The 25,174-nt window shown below is 44.9% G+C and overlaps 1 protein-coding gene across 2 annotated transcripts in view; it reads left to right on the top strand.

Moving 5' to 3' along the window:
• The first annotated feature begins 655 nt into the window (after window positions 1-655).
• Window positions 656-25,174, top strand: part of LOC144333003 (thioredoxin reductase 1, cytoplasmic-like) — a 90,574-nt gene continuing 66,055 nt past the window's right edge. Inside the window, exons 1-2 of one of the 2 annotated variants that reach the window (XM_077954828.1) lie at window positions 656-796; window positions 1,214-1,276. In XM_077954828.1, coding sequence (XP_077810954.1) covers window positions 1,258-1,276 — 19 coding nt within the window. In that variant the 5' untranslated portion in view covers window positions 656-796; window positions 1,214-1,257. Of the gene's footprint in view, window positions 797-1,007; window positions 1,277-25,174 lie in introns of those variants that run through there. The other variant, XM_077954827.1, reaches the window with a different exon arrangement.

Genomic DNA, 25,174 nt, shown 5'->3' on the forward strand with positions numbered 1-25,174 from the left:
CCGCCACCACGACGGCTAATTTTTGTAGTTTTAGTAGAGACTGGGTTTCATCATATTGGTCAGGCTGATCTCCCAACTCCTGACCTCAGGTGATCCACCCATCTTGGCCTCCCAAAGTGCTGGGATTACAGGCGTGAGCCACCACACCCAGCCACTAACCTCATCGATTTTTAAGAGGATTAAATGGGCAAAAGACTTGGAACAGTGCATGGCACATTCTCTATACCAGATGTGTACTAATTGTTGTTATTATTTTCTCACTTGGAAAGATTCCAAAACATGAACTGATATGTAAGAAATCATAACCAAATTAAATGAGTTATTCATACATAAGTAATTTTAAAAGCAAAATTATACTCTTTCCAAATAATTTCTTACAACATTTTATCAATGAAAATGTCAAGCAAATACAGATGTAAAAATAAAGATGCAAAGAGAGGCTGGGCGCAGTGGCTCATGCCTGTAATCCCAGCAGTTACAGTTGATGTGTGATATAGCCGGTGCTATTTTAATGTTTGCTACAATTGGTAGGCAAGCCTGAAAAAGATCTGAAAAAGCCAAGCAAGCTGCTTTTATCTCCCGAGACAGGCAAAATCCATCTCTAAACTGGGCCAGTTTAAGGTCAATAAGTGATTGCAATCAGCTGGCTGAACCAGTGGGCGCTTCCTGGAATGGCGAAGTTATGCAGTTCTTGCCAGAAGCTGTTGCTGTGAAGAGCAGGTTTCAGAGTTGAGTCTTCAACACCAGACCTCTGCGATGGGCTTCAGGATTCGAGGCTCCGTCCCTTTCTCAGAAGGTAAGGCTCGCGACATTGGTCTAACAATAAGGGCGCCTTAGAATGAACACTTCGGGCTCGTTTTGTCTCTTTACAGACTCGCAATAACCCCTTGCAGAGTAAGGAAGGCGGGTGACTTCTAGTCCTGGGGGCAGGGGCCCTGCAGGAACCAGAGATCAGTGCTCCTGGCGAGGAGCAGGGGGCGGGGATAGGGCAGGCGGAGGGCGGAGCTAGGAGGGGAAGGGCCTGGTTGGTGGGACGAGGGCGGGGCCCGAGGGCTAGAGGCGGGCAGGCTGGGGTGCGGCGGTGGACCTGCAGGTCTCCCTAATCCCGAGCCCAACCAGCGCAGCAGAGACTCTTTCTGCAGGAAAAAGATCCCTCCAGCCAAGTCAACTCGTTCTTCCTTCCCTCACGGTCTCCATAACCCCAACCAAGCAGGAGGCGAGGCCATTGGAGTGGAAGAGTGAGGAAGGCAGAAGGGAATGGCCAGAGGAAGCGCCGGTAGGTGGAATAGTATGGAATACTCGGTCTTCTTCCACACCTACTCTTAGGCTACTCCTCTGCAACCAGGCCTCTCTGGGAGATCTTGTCTTCTACAAAATGTGTGCCCTGCCTTGTTACTAAGTCTGATTAATTTGCTGTAATTGGGAATTAAATTAACTTAGGAAGCCTAGATGCATTGGGAGTAATTGGATCCCGGAGTGGCAGCACTCAACCCCTCCCCGCAACAAGGCAAGGTAGGCGTGGTTATCATGCGAAACAGAAGAGTCAGAGCTGCAATCAGAATAGCCTGACGGTGCAAACCCAGGGCGTTTGCTAATTGCTGATGGTGTTGCTACAAGTGAAGTAGATGGGAAGCCTACTAAATTATTCCCGGATCTGCATAAGCAGAAAACTTCTAGGTCAAGTGAACAAAAGCCTAAGCTGAATCATAAAAAAATAGAATCATGGTGCTTAACCAATTTTCAGACTTGAGCCTGTGTACAGACCTTGAACCGCTTGAATAAAGGAAAAGTCAGATCCCCTTGAGGAAGGACCTGGGTACACTACTGAAGATACATATACAGTTAATCTTTCTCCCAGCCTGGGGAAGGGACCTATGGCCTTTTACCAGGATAACCGTACATTGGGGAAGAGACAACTCTGCATTTCCTTTCGGGACTTCTTGATACTTGCTCTAAACTGATGTTGATTTCAGGAGACCCAGAACATCACTGTGGTCCACTAGTCAGAGTAGGGGCTTATGGAGGTCAGGTGCTCAATGAAGTTTTAACTCACAGTGGGCCCAGTGGGTCTCCAAAACCATCTTCAGTTATTTCCCCAGCTTCAGAATACACAGCTGGGGCCGGGCACAGTGGCTCAACGCCTGTAATTCCAGCACTTTGGGAGGCTGAGGCAGGTGGATCACCTGAGGTCAGGAGTTCGAGACCACTCTTGCCAACATGGCGAAACCATCTCTACTAAAAAATACAAAAATTAGCTGGGCACAGTGGCAGGTGCCTGTAATCCCAGCTACTCAGGAGGCTGAGGCAGGAGAATTGCTTGAACCCAAGAGGTGGAGGTTGCAGTGAGCCGAGATTGCACCATTGCACTCCAGCCTGGGAGACAGAGCAAGACTCCGTCTCAAAAAAAAAAAAAAAAAAAAAAGAATACATAATTGGAATAGACATACTAAGCAGCAGCTGGCAGAGTCCTCACATTGCTTCCCTGACCTGTGGAAAGGGCTACTATGGTGGGAAAGGCCAAGTGGAAGCCATTAGAACTGCCCCTACCTAGGAAAATTGTAAACGAAAAGCAAATTCCTGGAGAGATTGCAGATATTAGTGTCATCATCGACGACCTGAAAAATGCAGAAGTGGTGATTCCCACCACACTCCCATTAAACTCCTGTTTGGCCTGCACGAAAGACAGATGGGCCTTGGAGAATGACAGTGGATGACTGTAAGCCAAATTACATAAAATTTCTTTGATTTACTTGCTTTTGGTGTTCATTTAAAAGTATATTGCCCCAGGCTGGGCCCGGTGGCTCACGCCTGTAATCCCAGCACTTTGGGAGGCCGAGGCGGGCGGATCACGAGGTCAGGAGATCGAGACCATCCTGGCTAACACGGTGAAACCCCATCTCCACTAAAAATACAAAAAATTAGTTGGATGTGGTGGCATGCACCTGTAGTCCCAGCTACTAGGGAGGCTGAGGCAGGAGAATCGCTTGAACCCGGGAGGTGGAGGTTGCAGCCGAGATCATGCCACTGCCCTCCAGCCTGGGCAACAGAGCAAGACTCTGCCTAAAAGAAAAAAAAAAAAAAAGTATATTGCCCCAGCATTATGGGAGGCCCCATTTTGGGGATGGAGAAAGGAAGAACATAGCAATTTTCCCCTGAGGGAAGCCTTTTTCAGTGGTTCTCTCCCCATGCCTCTTGAAGTAGACAAAGGGCACAACATAAATGGTCATTGATAGGTACAAACTTTCTATACCAAAATAAAATAAAATAAATGGTCATTGATAGAGGCACAAAGATTAGGGCACATCTTTCTACAGAATGCTGTGTGACCATGAAAAAGACTGAGGTAGATCTATATTTACTGATATGGAAAAATGTATTAATACATAATATATTTATGACTACAAAATGAAGTTGCAAAGTATGAATGTTGTAAATGTGTTGGAAAAGTTCATGGTAAAATGTTATCAGAGGTTTCTTCTGGGAAGTGGTGTTGGAGAGTAACTATATCAGTGACAAAGCTTTCTGTTGCAAGTAAAAAAAAAAAAAAAAAGACCCACTTGGCCAGGGTTTAATATACAATAAGAAAGTGTCTTGTCTTGCAAAATAAGAAGTCCGTAGAAACAGGGACCCTGGGCTTGTTGAACACAGCAGCTCCTCTTTCCATCTTTCTGCTTTCCATGTACTTGTAAGCAAAGTTCAGCAATGCTCTTGTGGAGTCCCCTAGCCAAAGTCACCTGTCAAAGGAGTCCCATATCTGCTCAGTAATGAAGCTTTGTTCTCGGTGGCTCCTCTTGTGAGGGGTAGGTGCAGAGGTTTCAGGAGTCACATCCAAACTTGACAGCATTCATAGCAGAGAAAGCATTGTGCTAATCTAGGTCCTGTGAAAAGCAGACACCAAAACAGGATTAAATGTGCTAGAAATTTATTAAGGGAAATGCCTTTAAGAGAAATTGAGGAGGGAGGTGATGGAGGCTGAGAGAGCCATCAGAGATTGATGAAGGTCTGAACACAAGAGGAGAGGGGGAAGTTAGGGTAGAAGGTTGGAGGAAAGTGTCTTAGCCATGTACTTCTAAGGAAAATTCAGCAACGCTGTTGTGGAGTTCTCTAGCCAAAGTTACCTGTCAGAGGAGACCCACATCTCTCAGAAACAAGCTGTCTTAGTATCCCTGCCACACTCTGTCCCTGGCTGGAAGCAGCCCCTGAGATGTGTGGCCTCAGATGTTCAGACACTAGAGCAGCCATCCGTCAGCAGTGCTCCCAGCAGCTGGAGATCTGAGAGGACATTCTCATGGCGTTCATAGGCATTCTTTTTTTTTTGAGATGGAATCTTGCTCTGTCGCCAGTGCTGGGGGAGTGCAGTGGCGCGATCTTGGCTCACTGCAACCTCTGCCTCCCGGGTTCAAGCAATTCTCTGCCTCAGCCTCACAAGTAGCTGGGATTACCGACACACGCCACCACGCCCGGCTAATTATTTTGTATTTTTAGCAGAGATGGGGTTTCGCCATATTGGCCAGGCTGGTCTTGAATTCCTGACATGATTCACCTGCCTCAGCCTCCCAAAGTGCTGGGATTACAGGCGTGAGCCCCTGCGCCCGGCCATCACATTCTTGTTTTTTAAGAACAAGTGCCCTAGCTAACATCCTCTATGTGTCACATATCCTGATTTAAACCAATTACTAGCAAGGGGAAGTGAGACCAGTCAGGACCACAGGACCACACTCTCAGTCTCAGCTAGTGCCCACCTCCCCAGAAGCAGGTGGCTGTTGGGGGGAAGGTGGGAAACTGCAAAAAACCTGGGTTCTGTTAGGAAGAAGGAAGTGGTGGATGAATGTCAGTAAGTAAGCAACAGGGCCTACTACAGTGATGGAGGGACCTTTTGAATCTATATGTTTCTGTATAATTTGAATTTTTTTTTTCTTTGAGGCAGAGTCTTCCAGGGATACTAAGACAGGGATACTAAGCTGTCTTAGTATCCCTGCCACACTGTCACCCAGGCTGGAGTTCTATGGCACGATCTCGGCTCACTGCAACCTCTGCTGCCCTGGTTCTCCCATCTCAGCCTCCTGAGTAGCTGGGATTACAGGCGCATGCCACAATGCCTGGCTAATTTTTGTATTTTCAGTAGAGTTGGGGTTTCATCATATTGGCCAGACTGGTCTTGAACTCCTGACCTCAGGTGATCCACCCGCCTTGGTGTCCCAAAGCACTGGGATTACAAGCATGAGCCACCGCGCCCGGCCATAATTTGGATTTTTATGAGCATATGTTACTTGTATAATAATAGTTTTTCCAGTTAGGGTTGTTAAGAGAGTGGGACTTGGCAGAACAGTATTCAGTTCCATCACTAAGATTTATAATCTGTAGTCGCGGGCCAATAACGTAACATCTTCAAGTCTTTATTATTAAGAAGTTTAAAGTGATTCTCAGGCTGGAAAAAGGAAAATACAAAAAACATTAAAGAGATGTGGGTTTCTCTTGCGTCCTGGGGAAAAATTGTTTTCTATCTATAAAAAGTCTGAAATGTGTTAGATTACACAACTTTAGGTTTATTGTGTTCATGTTTTGAAGAACTGGAAAAAAATATGGTTTTTTTCCTGTTACTTTTCTGTAAGCACGTTACAGAAAGTCACAATAATTTAACAGGTTGAGTAAATTGTTATTTTAGTTTCTTTCAACTCTGTTGTTGGTTGAAATGATAGAACAACATATTTCCCAGCAAGTTATGAGGGTGGATTATGAGATTATGCAGTTATTTTGAAAATGATCAGTTTAGGGGCTGGGCGCGGTGGCTCACGCCTGTAATCCCAGCACTTTGGGAGGCCGAGGCAGGTGGATCACAAGGTCAGGAGATCGAGACCATCCTGGCGAACACGGTGAAACCCCATCTCTACTAAAAATACACAAAATTAGCCAGGCGTGGTGGCAGGCGCCCATAGTCCCAGCTACTTGGGAGGCTGAGGCAGGAGGATGGCGTGAACCTGGGAGGCGGAGCTTGCAGTGAGCTGAGATGGCGCCCCTGCACTCCAGCCTGGGTGACAGAGTGAGACTCTGCCTCCAAAAAAAGAAAAGAAAAAAGAAAATGATCAGTTTAGTTCTCCTTATTCATACAATTATATGTAATCTTGGGTCTTAACTACTTAAATATGAATCAAAGTCCATATCTTAATGTCACTTTAAAAGCTGAAGAAAGATGCTTGGTAAGAAAACTGTAAACTTGGGGAACTATCATTAATTAGTGGATTTAAGTTTGGGTATTTTCCAAGAGATACAGGTAGTTGCAGAATGAGGTGGTCTTCAGTGTCTAGTGACATATACGTGATTGGCAAGTGCCCTCAGTGCCCTCCCCAGGTGAAAAGTGATGTGAAGTCCTCCTCAGAACCCAGCCTTATCTTGACCACTCCTTTTAGGAAGTTCCCTGCTCCCTATCCCATCATTTCTTTTCATTGCACCCAGAATCCATTGCCTTCGTACACTGAATACAGTTCGTTCACTTTACTTAGATATACATTTGTTTGTCTGTCTCCTGTACAGTATATAGAAAGCTGCATGGTGAAAGGACTGGTGTCTGTTCCACCCCATAGTTTATACCCAGCATCTAACTCAGGACCTGGCACATCACAGGAACCTAATAAATATCTGTTGAAAAGTGAATGAAATAAAAGCTACACTTATGCAACAAGGACCTCCTGACATTGTTTTCCAGCAGCTCTGAGCATCTCTTCTGAGAATGTGGTGAACTTTCCTGTCTCTTAATAGATGATTCATTCTGTGGCCAATTGGCCAGGGGAGGGCAGTAGCTCCTTGTTTCAAGCTCCTGCCTCCCTGTGCCGCTTCTGTTGATCAGTTCTGCCCTGATCTGTTGGCAGCGTCCAAACCCCATGGATTCTCCCTGGGTTTTGCCTCCAGAATCCCACCCTCCTGTCACTGCCCTGGTGGCCTTCGAAGTTTCTTGCCAGAATTCCCACCCTGACCTCCTCACTGGGCCACTCGCCAGCAGTCTTGCCCAATTCCACCCCCATGTTCCCCTCAACTGCCAGAGATAGTATCGTTAAGATATTTGAAAAACTGACCCTAGAGTTTAAAGACTCCCCTGCTCCTCAAAACCCAGAGATAAGATCAAGTCCAAACATTTTGGCGTGAGGTTCAAGGCATTTCACAATCTGCCTATAGGTCCCTCTCCCAGCTCCTCTCTCATTACCCAACCCACTTCCTCCCAGCCTGGCTTCCAGCAACAGACAACCTTCTGGCGTTGAGTGAATGCGTCTGACAGCCAGAATGCCAGCATTTGGTGCCAGCTATGCCTTCTTCCTGGCCCGGCTTTGCCTCCCCTCCTTCACCTTGAAATTCTCCTCCTCCTCATCCACCTGACCTGACTTGAAATTATGCTGTTAGGAAGGGAAGCCTGCCCAGCCTGGGTTGTTGGTATCTCTATTAAAGCTCTCATCACTTCATGCCGTAAGTCCGCAGTCTCAGCCTCTGCTGCTATGGTTTCCAGCACCAAGGAGACTTGTTGGAAGAGATGAAGGAAGAAAAGAAGAAATTGAAAATGAAAAAAAAAAAAAAAATGAAGTCTATGCCACCCTACCCCAACTTCTTATTTTCTTCTGCTTCTCTCTTCCATTGACTAGTTACTTTGAAAGGCCTTTTATGGGGAACATCTGTTGTGCTTGTCTGCCTGACAGTCCTTCCCTTTTCTGGAAACAGCACTCTTTCCTATGGGAAAAATAGCCCCATGTAGTTTGAGTGGGTTTGATTATATCCAACCTGCCATAGACCCAGACTGCCCCTACCAAAGAACCCCGTGCCCTTGAACATAATAAATGATTCAGGACTGGGCACATGACCTGAATAAGGCCATTTAAAATCCTCCTTAGATTTTCTTGCCAGGGGGATTTGGGAAGATATTCTCCTTCCCTTGAAGATGCTTAACTAGTAAGTTTGGGCTGCTAGCGATGGTTATAATCCCTAGTAGAGAAAACCTGCTTAAGAGAAAGGGAATGTGATTTGACAACATCATTTGAGCTCCTAGATCAAGCTGTGCCTGAAGGCAGCTGACTTTCCTTTATGTGAGCTAATAAATTCTCTTTTCATTTATTCTAGTTAGTTTCTGTCAGTTGTACCTCAGAGTCTCCAGCTACTATACTTTTTTTTTTTTTTTTGAGATGGAGTCTTGCGCTGTCACCCAAGCTGGAGTGCAGTGGTGCCATCTTGGCTCACTGCAACCTCCACCTCCTGGGTTCAGGAGATTCTCCTGCCTCAGCCTCCCAAAGTGCTGGGATTACAGATGTGAGCCACCATGCCTGGCCTATACTTTTAAAACAAAAATACTTCATTATGATCTCCACTTTACTCAGATAGGGTGTGGATTAGATATAAAAATGTGTTAGGTCATTCTTGCATTGCTATAAATACATGAGACTGGGCAATTTATAAGAAAAGAGGTTTAATTGACTCAGAGTTCCTCAGGCTGTACAGGAAGAGTAGGGGCATCTGCTTCTCAGGATGCCCTAAGGAGCTTTTACTCAAGATAGAAGGTAAAGTGGGAGCAGGCATGTCCCATGGCAAAAGCAGGAGCAAGGGGTGGGGAGGTGCCGCACACTTTTAAACCACCAGATCACGTGTGAACTCAAGAGAGGCCACTCATCACCAAGGGGATGGCCGAAGCCTTTCATGAGGGATCTGCCCCCATGTTCCAAATACCTCCCCCCAGGCCCACCTTCAACATTGAGGATTACCTTTCGACAAGAGATTTGGTTGGGGACAAATATCCAAACTATATCAGTTAGTGAACCAGAGTTCATTTTCTGGGTACTAAAGCCAGGAGAAAATCCATTTTTTTTCCTCCAGTGATTTAAATGAACCATTGAGTTCATTCTCATTAGTGCTCAGAAGAACCTGAAATAGAATACTTCCTCCTAGACCCTCTGTCAAAGCCCATCTCAAGCACAAAAGTAGTTCCATGGCTACTGAATAGAAATACTACGGAACTCGAGAAAGGCCTCACACATTTTGGGGGGCCACTTTGTGCTTAAGAAGATGAAAAGAGAGAAGCCCAAAAAATGATAGGACTTTAAGATCTCTCTACATACAGGAGTTCTAACAACTTTTTTTTTTTTTTAAGAGGGGAATTCCTCTATTTAGAAGTTCTTAGGGCAAAGCAAAATTAGAGGCCATTTTTGGAAAGGGAAATTGTAAAAGAGGCAGACTTGACAAGAACAAACAAGTACAAAAAAGCCTGCTTTTAAATCATCATTGGAAGTTTTAAAAAGTTGATGATCCCCTGGGGTGATGTAGAGAGAGGAGCGTGGGTAAAATATCTGCAAAAATAAAGTCAGCTGGATCCTCTCACTTCAGAACAATTTCTCTAAAGATCCACGAGAAGCTGTCCTTAAACGGGGGTGTCCGGGAGGCCTGAAGAAAGATGAGCTGTATGTGGCTGTCTCGTTGGCCTTCCTTTCTTTTGCCCTATGGCTCCTTGAGATCACTGCCAAGTCTGGGTAAATAAAACATGCATTCCTTCTTTCATTTACTTATGCATTTGAGACACAGTTACTGAGCAGCTATCCAGGGTTAGACATTGAAGGGCACAAGTGAAGCTAGATTGCAAGATACCTGCCTCACCTCTCTACTCTTCACCATTGCTAGGCTGGACCATTCAACAAATATTCCCAATAATGCATATTTTGTGCTAAGCCCTGTATTAGGCACTGGGATACCATTGAACCAGTCATCCCCGCCCTGCAGCAATGGCGGCAGTTAGACAGGGTTTGATTCTTAAAGAAGACTCATAGGACCCAAAATGACAATGTTGCAGGAAAGGATACAATCACACAACAGCATAAAGTAAGGCGATGTATAGGAAGTAGCCAAAGACTGCATCACGGCAAAGGATCTGGAGAGGCCAGATGCAGGCTCCAAAGCTACTCCTTCTGCAAAGCTGAATGGATGCACTTTCTCTTTTAGATCAGGAATCACTATCGTGTGCACTGAACACCTTGCAACCAGGGTGTCTGAAAGGGAGGACAGGCTGAGTTTCTTATCCCCTGTTGGTTACATAGGCGTATTCTTGCTATGTAACTGCCCCAGTGGCAGAGCCCCCCAGGGGTCTCACTGAGACCAAGTGCAAATTACCAATCTCACAGTTATCATTAAAGTCTCACAATTTTCAGCAAACTGTCCTGAAAGTTGCCTTGAATCCATGATTACAAAGTAGCATTATTAGTCAGAAGGTTTCATGTCTTGAGCAGGGATCATTGCTGGGCAGGTACATGTTACACTTCAGTGGCTCATCTCAGGCCAATTCCAGGCCTACAGGAGTTAATTCTGGAACCCCTCCAAACCGTTCTCCACACTGCATCCACCAACGATGAAAACAACACAACTCAATCAGATGATGTCACTCCTCTGCTTAAAAATCTTCAATGGCTCCTCATTCCCTCTGGATTAAATCTGTATTCCTGGATGCAATGTGCAAAGCCAATTAGCATCTGTCCCCTGACTCCCTTTACAAATTTAGTTTCTTCCCAACACAGGCTCTTCAGTGTAGTCTGCACTGAGAAGCAATCCTTCCCAACACTTTCCACACTTTTGAAGTGCCCTTGGCTTTCATTTCATTGCCTGGCCAACTCCCACTCAGCGTGGGTATCACCTCAGGAAGTCCTCCCTGGTACCCAGGCTACTGTAGGTCTACTTTAGTACTTTATGATCACTCTTTTTTTTTTTTTAGAGGAAGTCCTGCTCTTGTTGCGCAGGCTGGAGCGCAATGGCACGATCTCGGCTCACTGCAACCTCTGCCTCCCGGGTTCAAGTGATTCTCCTGCCTCAGCCTCCCAAGTCCTTGGGATTACAGGCGCCTGTCACCATGCCTAGCTAATTTTTGTATTTTTAGTAGAGACGGGGTTTCACCATGTTGGCCAGGCTGGTCTCAAACTCCTGACCTCAGGTGATCGCTTGCCTCGGCCTCCCAAAGTGCTGGGATTATAGGCGTGAGCCACCGCTCCCAGCTGATCACTCTTGTCTATAATTGTTTTACTTATCCACCCTCTCCGTACATTAGTGGCTTGTTGAGGACAGGATATGTATCTGTAGGGTCCTCCAGCGTCTCCCTACCCCCTTTCTTTCTCAGCCTGACTGAGAGTGCCTTTGGCCTCTCTGTGACCCAGCTGCATGTTTTCCCTGTGGGCTTGAACCCAAGCCAAGGCCTTGAACATTCCCAGGCACTGATGAAGTTGCCTAGTTTGTTTTAGGTTGTTGCTCAAGACACTGACCTGAGCCAAATTCTTTAAACCCTCATGTAAACTCCACACTCTGACCCCATTGTGGTGGACACACCTAGGTAGAATATTGCTTTCTCTCTTGACCACTGGAGGATACATGGCAGCCCACTCTGTAAGTCTGTCCGGCTAATAAACACTTTGGACTCATCGTCCTGGTGTTTAGTGCTTCTTTCTTTAGAATCCCAGCCAGCCCCATCTCAAGACCATTTGGGGCTCTCTCTTGTGGGAACTTCCCTGCCACTGCTTTGGGGGCAACTCCAGCCACAAATTTGGTTGGAGGGAACAATATCTTTTATTTCTGATTCCTAGTTATCTGTCACAGTTCCCTGCAGACATAAGCTGTTCAATAAGTAAATGGATCTAGTGAATTGCTTTCTAGCGAAATGTATGCAGGTAGATGCCATGCAGTCAAAGGTAGCATGAACACCGGCTAGCTGCTCAGAGCATGTCCTCCTGAGGCCCAGCTGCACTCTCCACTGCAAATTCTATGAGATATATCTATATCTTTACAATGATTTTCCCACCCGTCCCCCAATTAAGCCACTTCAAATAGATTCCTGTTGTTTGCAACTGGAAATGTCCTAAGCAAAACATTACCTCACAGGCTTATTGAATTGGACCATTGAATTGATTTGTGCATCTCACTGTAAATTTTATCTAAACACACACACACACACACACACACACAGAAGAAAAATTACCCCATGGGTTGCCAGGAGGGAGACATGAGATAATGCTTGCACAATGCTGTGTTAGTCAGGAATATTTTGGAAACAAGTGACCTGAACACAAAACACAAACTGGGTTAAGTTAAAAATGGAATGCACAGGCTCACAGAACTGGAAAACCTAGAGGTAGGTCTGTGTGTTTGTTCTCTATTTCTGCATACCAAATTGCCGTAGCATCAATTTAGCAGCCCACACCACAACCCATGTATAGTCTCACAGTTCAAGACTGAAATCATGGGGTCAGCTGGGCTGAGTTCTTATCTGGAGGCTCTGTGGATAATCTGCTTCCAACCCCATTCTTCTTGTTGGCAGCATTCAGTTGCTTGCAGTTGTGGGACTGAAGTCCCATTTCCTCCCCAGCTCTGTTGCTCTCAGCTCCTAGAGGTTACCCGTGGTTCCTTCCCATGTCCCTGCCACAGGCAGTTCACAGCATGAATATTTGTTTTCTTCCAGATCAATTAGAATGTCTCTCTGAGTTTCTCTTCTCAGCTCAGATGATGAGGTCACCCAGATCATCTCTCGATCCTACCCACAACTGATTTTAGGCCTTCATAATGAAACTAGAGAGTTTCCTTGACCCCTTTGCAGGACTTGCAACAGGGGTGGCTAGTTTACTCAGCTGTCACGCTCAACTCCTTATGGAAGGGAGCACATGAGCGGATGGGTACGGGAACCAGAGCAAAAGAATGCTGGAACCTCCAGCTGCTTCTCTCCCATGGGAGCAGGCCCTGCGTGAGCCCTGTGGCAGCATCCCTAGAGTGTTACAATGTTCTTTTAGCTCTGCTGTCCCAGTCAGGGGGGTACCTGTGACACCCCTGAGCCCCAGAGGGCATGTTACCAGCTCAGTGAGCCTTTTGTCTCATTGTGTGGGGTGGCTGCCCTCTGCCAGTGAGGACAAAAGGCCAGTGTGACAGCCTTTTTGGGATCTTGCACCCAGTGCATCCCAAATTCTTGTCTGATGCCCAAGAGGAATGAGGTCACACAGACTTGAAGGGTGGCAAATGCAGAGATTTTACTGAGCAGTGGAAGTAGCTCTCAGGAGGATGGGGAGCTGGGAAGGGGATGGAGTGGGAAGCTGGTCTTCCCCAATGGCGGAACTCCTCTCCACCGTCCCGCCTGAACTCCTCTCCATCATCCCAGCCAAACTTCTCTCCAACCAGAGTCTCCAATGTCCAGCTTCTGCTTCTCCTCTCCACATTCAGACGCTTCTGTCTTCTGTCCTTCTCTGCCATGCTGCACTGCTCCTCTGCCAGTGGAGCTTGGGGTTTTTATGGGCACATGATGGGGGCTTGTGGGGGGCAACATTTGGGCAGGAAAACAGGGATGTGAAGTTCTCATTTAGGGCCACAGGTCCAGGCTTGAGGGTGGAACCCTCACCAGGGACCCCACCCTTTTCTACCCAGTATTTCCCTGCCTCCTGTTCATACCAATAGCATCAGTAAAATCTCTCCACAGCAGCACTTAGAGTTTTAGTGTTTGAATAACTGCTAGAAGGTGTGTGTAAACCAGGAACTGAGAATCTTGAGAGGGCCATCTTAGAATTCTTCCCACCACAGGCTGACTTCAGGCATGGCTGGATCCAGGGGCCCAGAATTGGTCAGGGAGGGGCATTATTCCAGCAGCTTCATCTTGCCTACTTGGGTGCACTTGAGGCACAGTGCTTATTCTCTCAGCAACCCTGTTAGAAAGGCATCATCTTTCCTGATTACCATTATGGGATTGATTGTGGGCCAACTTGAGCTGATGCCCATCTTTGAACTACACTGTAGTCAGAGGGTGCAAATGCTCTGGTTGACCAGGTCTGAGATATGTGCCCTTTCTTAAACCCAGAGACTTGTATTGGTTTGGCATAAACCATATAGACCAGTAGTTTTCAATGGGAAGGGGGGTGATTTTGAACGTTAGGAGACATTTGGCAATATCTAGAGTAATTCTTAGTTGTCATAAAACTGGGGGATGGGGATGTTACCAGCGTTTCATGGGTAGAGGCCAGGGGTGCTGCCATTTATCCTACAAAGCACACGACAGTCCCCCACAACAAAAAATTGCCTGATCCCAAATGTTAATATTGTCAAGTCTGTAAAACCCTGATGCAGATGAAGAAAGGAGGTACTTAAGGAAAATTAGAGTGCTGTTATCAGAAGGAGACCTGAATGTTGGCAAAACACACAGATCCCACTGCAAGTGTTTTACCTGGCATAGAATCAGTTTTCTAGAGTTTTAATATTTCTTCTTTCTGTTCTTTTTCTGATTTGTTTTCCCTCCCTACTCCTGCCTCCAACCTTTTTACACACATCCTTTAGAAATAAACCTTCTTCCACCTGGTCTGCCAAGATTAGTTCTCACAGTCTCTCCCTTTCCTAAAGCCCTCTAGGAGTTCCATGTCCTCTGTGATGCCTGAAACACAGAGGGGTGGCTTCTTCTTCCTGACTCCAGGCCACACTCACCTGCCAGTGCAGTCACCAAACACATCTCTAGTGTAAGGCCCATAATGGTAAACAAAAGGTGATTCTCTTGTATTTGCAAACTTTTTCAGACCTACACACCCACACATTCATATATGCACTTTCTTTGCTCATATTTCTCCCAAGATATCAACAATAATGCCAAATCTATATAACAGTTGATTTTCTGTTTCCTTTCTCCTATCTCTGTCTCCTTTCACCGTAACTTTACCCTGGAGACATTTTTCTAAAGTTTTGTCCTATTTTTAAATAGGTAATGCATTCGTATGGTTCAAAATTTAAAAGGTTCAAAAGGATATATGCAGCAAAAGTCACTTCCACCTCTATTTCCAGCTCCCTAAAAACCTCACTGGAGGCAGCTAATGTTACTAATTTGTTTATAAATCCTTCCAGAGATATTACTGTACTTATAAGCAAGTGCATATATAAATCCTTATTCTCTTTTCTTCTTTTTTATTTTAAACAAATGGTAGTATGCTATTCACACAGCTATGTAACTTGTTCTGGTTTATTTTATTTAAAAATTATTTTGGAGATTGTGCATACTGGTGCGTAAGAGCTTGCTCATTCCTTTTACAGAGGCTCAGCATCCATTTTATGGATATGCCATAATTTATCTAATGAGTCCTCTCTCACTGGACTTTTAGATTATTTCCAATCTTCTGTTGTTATAAAAAACAAAGGAAAAAAATACTTTCACTGGGTATGGTGATGCCCACCTGTAGTCCCAGCTACTTGGGAGGTTAAGGCAGGAGGATCACTTGAACCTAGGAGTTCGAGGCTGCAATGAGTTATGATCATGCCACTGCACTCTAGCCTGGGAGTCTGGAGGCTGGTCTCATGGCAGAATGAGACCTCATCTCTAAAAAAAAAGAAAGAAAAGAAAGGAAAAAGAGGCCAGGTGCGGTGGCTCATGCCTGTAATCCCAGCACTTTGGGAGGCTGAAGCGGGCCGATCACCTGAGGCCAGGAGTTCAAGAGCAGCCTAGTCAACATGGTGAAACCTCATCTCTACTAAAAATACAAAAATTAGACAGGCATGGTGGCTCAGGCCTGTGATTCCAGCTACTTGGGAGGCAGAGGCAGGAGAATCGCTTAAACTCGGGAGGCGGAGGTTGCAGTGAGCCAAGACTGCACCACTGCCCTCCAGCCTGGGCGACAAGAGCGAGACTCCGTTTCAAAAAAAAAACAAAAGAAAAGAAAAAAAAAGGAAATGACCAAATTGACATAGATAGAAAGAATGAATCTATTAATCTGGTTTCAGACAATTTGAAGATAGAGCCACTCCCCCCCCGCCTCTGTCACCTAGGCTGGAGTTCAGTAGGTTGATCACAGCTCACTGCAGCCTCAACCTACTGGGCTCAAGCAATCCTCCCTCCCCTGCCTCCTGAGTAGCTACCACTGCAGGTGTGTGCCATCAGACCCAGCTACCTTTTTTGATTTTTTTTTTTTTCTGTAGAGACAAGGTCTCACTATGTTGCCCATGCTGGTCTGGAACCCTTGGCCTCAAGCAATCCTCCCACTTCAGCCTCCTAAAGCACTGGGACTGCAGGCGTGAGCCACCATGCTTGGCCAGAGCTACTCTCTTATACAGGAAGTAAATTCGAAAGGAGTTTTTACATTTTGTCTTGTCTCTTATTGCGGATTGAAAGGCATTAACCTCTGATAAAGAAATTTGGGCCACTGAAAGTAGATTAGAAAGCGAGACTGAGGAATTTTCAGTGTTCTGGTGTGCCCTTAAATGATACCAGTTCCACTGAAAGTAAAGGCCCACCACAAAGAAATTGATGATTCTGGGAACTTTCTTGCTACATTTAATTTTAAAACACTGCACTCAACAATTACCTATAAACTCTTTTACAGCGTTTTTTATATTCCTTATATTTCCACAAATGTTTAGAAAAACAATGTAGAATAAGTAGAGACAGGACTGTTCCCTTGACCATGACCCCCTTCATGGGCGGGAACTGGAGTGGCTCATTTCACTTAGCCTGTGGCTGGCCACTCCTCACAAGAGAGAATGTGCAAGCAAGCGAGTGCGGGAACATGAGGGAATTAATGCTGGAACCGGCGTTAGCTCCTTTCTGGCGGGAGCAGGCTCTGTGCCGGCCCTGCAGCAGCATCCGAGCTCTTGCCCTCTTGGCACCTGGGTTCTTGTCCGGCATCCAGGAAGAATCAGGTCACACAAATGTATTGAAGGGTAGTGTATGCGGAGGATTTTACTGGGCGATGGATGTGGCTGTCAGTGGAATGGGGAGTTGGAAAGGAGGTGGTGCAGGAAAGAGGTGATATTTCCCTGAAGCTGCACTGTCTGAAGTTAGCAGGGTCTATCCGCAATATCCAGTGCTCAGCCACTTGTATCCCTGACGCTCAGTCACTTGTCTGCTCGCCACTTACATTGCTTTGCCAGCTGAAGTCTTTTTATGGGCACAAGATAGGGGGAGTGGCAGGCCAAAAAAATCAATATTTGGGTGGAAAAACAGGGTCAGCTGTTTTCACTTAGGGCCGCAGTTCCAGGCCTGAGAGTGAGGTTTAGCCAGGAGCCCAGCCATTTTGTATCAGTAAGATCTAATAATTTCATATAATGAAGCAGAATGGTGAAACATTATCATAGAAAAAAGAGTAGACTCACCTTCAGTTTCACAAACGTGTGGTTCAGATGTCACCTTCTCATTGAGGACTGCTCTAATGATCTAGTTAAAATTTTACTCCTTTATCACACCCAATCTTATCACTCCCAAATCCCCATTAGCAATCTCAAACCCCCTTTTTGTTCCATCTTTGTTCAAATCTTTTTGTTTTATTCCAGCCTTCAACTGATTGGATGAGGCCTACTCACGTTTTGGAGGTCAATCTACTTTACACAAAATTCACAAATTTAAATGTTAATCTCATCTAAAAACACCTTCCATATTGATACATTAAATTAACTATTAAATCTCACTCAATTCATTTGTAGCTTTTACCACTGTCTAACTTACAATATATCTTACCTATTTATTACTACTTGTTTTTTCTTTACTGTCTTCCTATGCTAGAATTTAAGTTTCATTTGAGCAGGGATTTTCTTTGTTTTGTTCACTGCTGTGTTCCCAGTACCCAGCAGGCTCTAAGTAATAGTTCTTGAATATTTTTCTTCAGGGACTTATTTGTTGTATCCTAAGTTAAAATGCCCAGCCCCAAAAAAAGTTTAGGGGAAATAAAGGCAAAAATTGTTTGTTTTCCTTTGAAATTTCTTTTTAAATAGATACTATACTCTGGTTCAAAATATAAAAATGGCTCAAAAATGCAAAAGTTACACAAGTATAGATGGAAAAAAAATAGAATATCCTGTTTCCCCTACCACTCAAGTGTCCCCCTCCTTGGAAACAACCAATGTCATCAGTTTCTTTTGTAAATTTCCAGACAAATTTCATAGATATGCAAGCAAATATCAATATATTTTCCCTGTCTTTTTTTTTTTTTTGAGATGGAGTTTTATCAGGGGAACCAGCCCCCAATATTTCAATGTAGGTTCTTTTCTATTTTCCCTAAGTGTCAGCCGGTCTGAGAAATAAAGAGATAGAGTACAAAGAGAGAAATTTTACAGCTGGGCCTCCAGGGGTGTCATCACATATTGGGAGGACTGTGATGGCGACCTCGAGCTGGAAAACCAGTGAGTTTTTATTAGGGATTTTGAAACAGGGGGGTGCGGTGTATGAACAGGGAGTAGGTCACAAGGATCACATGCTTCAAAGGGCCATAAAGATCACAAGGCAAGGGCAAAATTTGAATTACTGATGAGGGTCTGTGTCCTGCTGTGCATGCATTGTCTTGATTAACATCTTAACAGGAAACAGGGTTCGAGAGCAGACAACCAGTCTGACTAGAATTCACCAGGCTGGAATTTCCCAATCCTAGCAATCCTGAGGGTACTGCAGGAGACCAGGGCATATTTCAGTTCTTATCTCAACCACATAAGACAGACACTCCCAGAGCAGCCGTCTATAGACCTGCCCCCTGGAATGCATTCCTTTCCCAGGGTATTAATTTTTAATATTCCTTGCTGGGAAAAGAATTCAGCGATATTCTCTAACTCATATATCCGTCTATAGGCTCTCTGCAAGAAGAAAAATATGGCTGTATTCTGCCTGACCCAGCAGGTGGTCAGACCTTATGGTTATCTTCCCTCGTTCCCTGAAAATTGCTCTTATTCTGTTATTTTTGAGGATGCACTGATTTCATATTGTTCAAACACCCATGTTTTACAATCAGATTTCATATTGTTCAAACACACATTTTGCAAACAATTTGTACAGTTAATACAATCATCACAGGGTCCTGAGGCGACATACATCCTCAGCTTACGAAGATGACGGGATAAAGAGATTAAAGTAAGACAGGCATAAGAAATTATAAAAGTATTAATTTTGGGAACTAATAAATGTCCATGAAATCTTCACAATTTATGTTTAGAGATTGCAGTAAAGATAGCCATAAGAAATTATAAAAGTATTAATTTTGGGAACTAATAAATGTCCAAGAAATCTTCACAATTTATATTCTTCTGCCACGGCTTCAGCCAGTCCCTCTGTTCAGGGTCCCTGACTTCCCGCAACAGAGTTTCACTCTTGTCACCCAGGCTGGAGTGCAATGGTACGATCTTGGCTCACTGCAGCCTCCATCTCCTGAGTTCAAGCAATTCTCCTGCCTCAGGCTCCCGTAGCTGGGATTACAGGAACCCACCACCATACCTGGCTGATTTTATTTATTTATTTATTTATTTATTTATTTATTTATTTATTTTAGTAGAGACAGGGTTTCACCATGTTAGCCAGGCTGGTCTCAAACCCCTGACCTCAGGTGATCTGCCTGCCTTGGCCTCCCAAAGTGCTGGGATTACAGGTGTGAACCACCATGCCCAGCCTCCCCTATCTTTTTTTACACAAATATTATACCATATTCATTAGTCCATACTGCAGTGCACGTGTCTTTTTTTTTTTTTTTAAGACAGAGTCTTGCTCTGTCACCCAGGCTGGAATGCAGTGGTGCGATCCTGGCTCACTGCAACCTCTGCCTCCCGGATTCAAGCAATTCTCCTGCCTCAGCCTCCCAAGTTGCTGGGATTACAGGCATGCACCACCCAGCTAATTTTTGTATTTTTAGTAGAGACGGGGTTTTCATCATGTTGGCTAGGCTGGTCTTGAACTCCTGACCTCAGGTGATCCGCCCACCTCGGCCTCCCAAAGCATTGGAATTACAGGCATGAGCCATTGTGCCCAGCCACATGTGGCTTTTTAAAAAAATTCAGGGCCGGGCGCGGTGGCTCAAGCCTGTAATCCCAGCACTTTGGGAGGCCGAGACGGGTGGATCACGAGGTCAGGAGATCGAGAGACGATCCCGGCTAACACGGTGAAACCCCGTCTCTACTAAAAAATACAAAAAAATAGCCGGGCGAGGTGGCGGGCGCCTGTAGTCCCAGCTACTCGGGAGGCTGAGGCAGGAGAATGGCGTAAACCCGGGAGGCGGAGCTTGCAGTGAGCTGAGATCCGGCCACTGCACTCCAGCCTGGGTGACAGAGCAAGACTCCGTCTCAAAAAAAAAAAAAAAAAAAAAAAATTCAGCAATATGGGGTGATTAAAGAAGAAGTGAATGCTTTCAAGAATGTATTATTCAGTAACCTGATTATGTATGAACATTCAGTATGCACATGGGGACACATCAATAATCTTGTATTTATTTTGTTTCTTTTTGCCTTGTGGAAATGAAGTAACACACCACCCTGCCATTTCAGACTCCATTCTGTTGTGCCACAAAGGGGCGGGGATAAATTAGCCTACAGGATTTATAGGTGGTGGGTGGCATGCTAGGGTGGCATACTAAGCATTTCTAAAATTACAACCAATCTTCCAGATTGGTTTTGAATGCACATTCATACATAATGTTGTATTAGTCAGAGTTCTCCAGAGAAACAGAGCCAATAGGCTATGTAGATAAATAGATACAGAAAGAGATTTAAAGAATGTGTGAGGAATTGGCTTACATGATTATGGGGTCTGACAAGTCTAAAATTTGCAGTGTGAGTTGGCAGGTGGAGACCTAGGAGAGCTTTTGGCAGATGAAGTCCAAAGGCAGTCTAGGTCGGGGACAGTAGCTTACGCCTGTAATCCCAGCACTTTTGGAGGCTGGGGTGGGAGGTTTGCTTGAGCCCAGAAGTTGAAGACCAGCCTGAGTAACACAGGGAGACCCTGTCTCTACAAATAATTTAAAAGTTAGCCAGGTGTGGTGGTGCACACCTGTAGTCCCAGCTACTTGGGAGGCTGAGGTGAGAGGATCACTTAAACCTGGGGGATTGAGGCTGCAGTGAGCTATAATCATCCCACTGCACTCCAGCCTGGGCAACAGAGCAAGACTCTGTCTCACAAGATAAACAAACAAACAAACAAAAAAGCAAAAGTAGTCTGCTGGAAAATCCCCTCTTGCTTAGGAGGCTTATCTTTTTGTTCTATTCAGGCCTTCAACCAACTGAGTGGGGCCCACCCACATTTTGGAGGGCAATCTGCTTTAGTCAAAATACACCAATTTAAACGTTGTTGTTGTGTTGTGTTGTTTTGTTTCTGTTTTTATTTTCTTTTTTCTTTTTTTTTTTTTTTGAGATGGAGTCTCGCTCTGTCACCTGGGCTGGAGTACAGTGGCCGGATCTCAGCTCACTGCAAGCTCCGCCTCCCGGGTTCACGCCATTCTCCTGCCTCAGCCTCCCGAGTAGCTGGGACTACAGGCGCCCGCCACCTCGCCCGGCTAGCTTTTTGTATTTTTTAGTAGAGACGGGGTTTCACCGTGTTAGCCAGGATGGTCTCGATCTCCTGACCTTGTGATCCGCCCGTCTCAGCCTCCCAAAGTGCTGGGATTACAGGCTTGAGCCACCGCGCCCGGCTTTGTTTTTATTTTCTGAGATGAAGTCTCACTGTGTCACCTAGGCTGGATTGCAATGGCACGATCTCGGCTCACTGCAACCTCTACCTCCTGGGTTCAAACGATTCTCCTGTCTCAGCCTCTTGAGTAGCTGGGATTACAGGTGTGTGTCACCACACCCAGCTAATTTTTTTGTATTTTTGTAGAGACAGGGTTTCACCATGTTGGCCAGGCTGGTCTCGAACTCCTGACCTCAAGTGATCCACCCACCTTGGCCTCCCAAAGTGCTGGGATTACAGGCATGAGCCACTGCGCCTGGTTTAAATGTTAATCTCATCTAAAAACACCCTCCATGTTGACACATTAAATTATCACAAATATGGATACAAAGTAATATATATATATATATATATATATATATATATATTTTTTTTTTTTTTTTTTTTTTTTTTTTTTGAGACGGAGTCTTGCGCTGTCGCCCAGGCTGGAGTGCAGTGGCCGGATCTCAGCTCACTGCAAGCTCCGCCTCCCGGGTTTACGCCATTCTCCGGCCTCAGCCTCCCGAGTAGCTGGGACTACAGGCGCCCGCCACCTCGCCCGGCTATTTTTTGTATTTCTTAGTAGAGACGGGGTTTCACCGTGTTAGCCAGGATGGTCTCGATCTCCTGACCTCGTGATCCGCCCATCTCGGCCTCCCAAAGTGCTGGGATTACAGGCTTGAGCCACCGCGCCCGGCCTCAAAGTAATATATTTTTGAAGTGTTCTCTTTTATTAGAACTCACTTTTTTTTCTTTTTTTTTTTGAGACAAAGTCTCACTCTGTTGCCCAAGCTGGAGTGCAGTAGCACAATCATGGCTCACTACAGCCTCACCCTCCCAGGCTCAGGTGATCCTCCCACCTCACCCTCCTGAGTAGCTGAGACTACAGATGCGTGCCACCATGCCTGGCTAATTTTTGTATGTTTTGTAGACATGGGGTTCCACCGTGTTGCCCAGGCTGGTCTTGAATGCCTGGCCTCAAGCCATATACACACTTCAGCCTCCCCAAATGCTGGGATTACAGGTGTGAGCCACCATATCTAGCCTTGCCTCACTTTATATATCTTAGAAAGGAAGTATTTATTGAGACTTTTCTTTATTGCCATTCTTTTTTTTTTTAAGTATTATTCTTATCGACATTGCCTGAGCAAAAATTTCACCAGTAGGAAAAACAAAAGACATATGATTCTGATCTGAAACTTGTCTTCTCCACTGTTCTTAAAGTTTGTGCCACAGAGCCACTTTATATTCTCATTTTATTTCAGTAAACACATCCTGAGCCTCTATAAAATTCTCTAGGGAGATATAAAGGCCCCTTTCTTCCAAAGGTTCATAATCCCTTTGAGGAGATGGACACATACTCAAGTGTTGCTGCTACAATACAGATGAGGGCTGGGCTCAGGGCTACAGCAGAGGCTCAGGAGAGGCTAGAGAAAATGTTGGAGGCCGGGCACCTTAGCTCACGCCTGTAATCCCAGCACTTTGGGAGACTGAGGCAGACAGATCACTTGAGGCCAGGAGTTTGAGACCAACCTGACCAACATGGCAGAAACCCATCTGTACTAAAAATACAAAAATTAGCTGGGTTTGGTGGTGCACACCTATGATCCCAGCTACTTGGGAAGCTGAGGCACAGTATCTCTTGAACCTGGGAGGCGGAGGTCACAGTGAGCTGAGATTGCACCACTGCACTCCACCCTGGGCGACAGAGCGAGACTTTGTCTAAGTAAGTAAGTAAATAAATAAATGAATGAATGGTTAATAATATTATTATTATTTTGAGACAGAGTTTTGCTCTTGTTGCCCAGGCTAGAGTGCAATGGTGTGATCTCAGCTCACTGCAACCTCCAACTCCTAGGTTCAAGCAATTCTCCTGCCTCGCCCTCCCCAGTAGCTGGGGTTACAGGCACGCACCACCACGCCCAGCTAATTTTTGTATTTTCAGTAGAGACAGCGTTTTACCATGTTGGTCAGGCTGGTCTCGAACTCCTGACCTCAGGTGATCCACCTGCCTCGGCCTCCCAAATTGCTGAGATTGCAGATGTGAGCCACCACGCCCAGCCAATAAATGGTTAATATTATTAAAAAGAAAGTTCAAGAGAAAATGACTCCGGCTGATAAATCTGAAGGACTAAGAGATTTGAGCAGGGCCTTGAAGGTTGTTGAGGCTTTAAGGAGCTATGATGGGATAAGGTACAGGGGCTGGAGAACACAGATGTCTGGAGGAAGAACAAGTGGAGTGGGATAGATCCATTCACTCCCAAACTTATTGAGGACCTGCTTTCATAGAAAAGATTATATTTTCTGTAGGATAAACCAAATGGGAGTTGAGAGTGTCTAAATGGGTGAAAAAATTTTTTTGTATTTTCTTTACATTAATTAATTAGATGAAAAAATAAAATATAAAAAGAAGGTATTCAACATTAAATTTGTATCATATTCCACAATTTTTTAAAAAGTTTTATGAGAAACTAGAGCTTGTTTCTAGGAACATAATGTTTAAAAATTGATATACAATGATTGTACACATTTCTGGAGCACATGTGGTATTTTGATATATGCATACAACATGTAATGATCAAATCAGGGTAATTGGGATATCCATCACCTCAAATATTTATTATTTCTTTGTATTGGGAACATTCCAAATCTTTTCTTCTGGCTATGATGAAATATACAATAAATTATTGTCATCTGTAGTCACCCTACTGTACTACCAAATATTAGAAGTTATTTCTTCTAACATTTTTTTTTTTTAAATGGAGTCTCACTTTCATTGCCCAGGCTGGAGTGCAATGGTACAATCTTGGCTCGCTGCAATCTCCGCCTCCTGGGTACAAGCAATTTTCTTGCCTCAGCCTCCTGAGTAGCTGGGATTACAGGCACCCGCCACCACACCCAGCTAATTTTTTTGTATTTTTAGTAGAGACAGGGTTTCACCATGTTGGCCAGGCTGGTCTCGGACTCCTGACCTCGACTGATCTGCCCACCTCAGTCCCCCAAAGTGCTGGGATTACAGATCTGAGCCACCGTGCCTGGCTCTTCTAACTATTTTTGTACCTGTTAACCAACCTCTCTTCATCCTCCTCTACCCTCTACCCTTCTCAGCCTCTGGTAACCACCATTCTACTCTCTACCTCCATGAGATCAACTTTTTAAAGCTCCCACATGTGAGTGAGAACATGCAATATTTGTCTTTCTGTGCCTGGCTTATTGCACTTAATGTCCTCCAGTCCATCCACATTGATGCAAATGACAGATTTTCATTCTTTTTTATGGCTGAATAGTATTCCACTGTACATATGTACAAACCAAAAATGGGTTTGCTGTAGATGTGTGGATTTATTTCTGGGTTCTCTTTCTGTTCTACTGGTCTATGTGTCTGCTTTTATGCCAGTACTATGCTGTTTTGGTTACTATGGTTTTATAGTATATTTTAAAGTCAGGTAGTGTGATGCCTCCAGTTGTGTTTCTTGTTCAGGATTGCTTTGGCTATGTGGGGTCTTTTGTGGTTCTATACAAATTTTAGGATTGTTTTTTCTATTTCTGTGAAGAATGTCATTGGTATTTTGATAGGGATTGCACTGAATCTTTAGATTGCTTTGGGTAACGTGGACTTTTTTTTTTTTTTTTTTTTTGAGACAGAGTCTCGCTCTGTCACCCAGGCTGGAGTGCAATGGTGCGACCTCGGTTCACTGCAAACTCCACCTCCTGGGTTCACGCAGTTCTCCTGCCTCAGCCTCACGAGTAGCTGGGACTACAGGCGCTCACCACCAC

The sequence above is a fragment of the Macaca mulatta genome, chromosome 11, assembly GCF_049350105.2.
Source record: "Macaca mulatta isolate MMU2019108-1 chromosome 11, T2T-MMU8v2.0, whole genome shotgun sequence".
Taxonomy (NCBI): Eukaryota; Metazoa; Chordata; class Mammalia; order Primates; family Cercopithecidae; genus Macaca; species Macaca mulatta.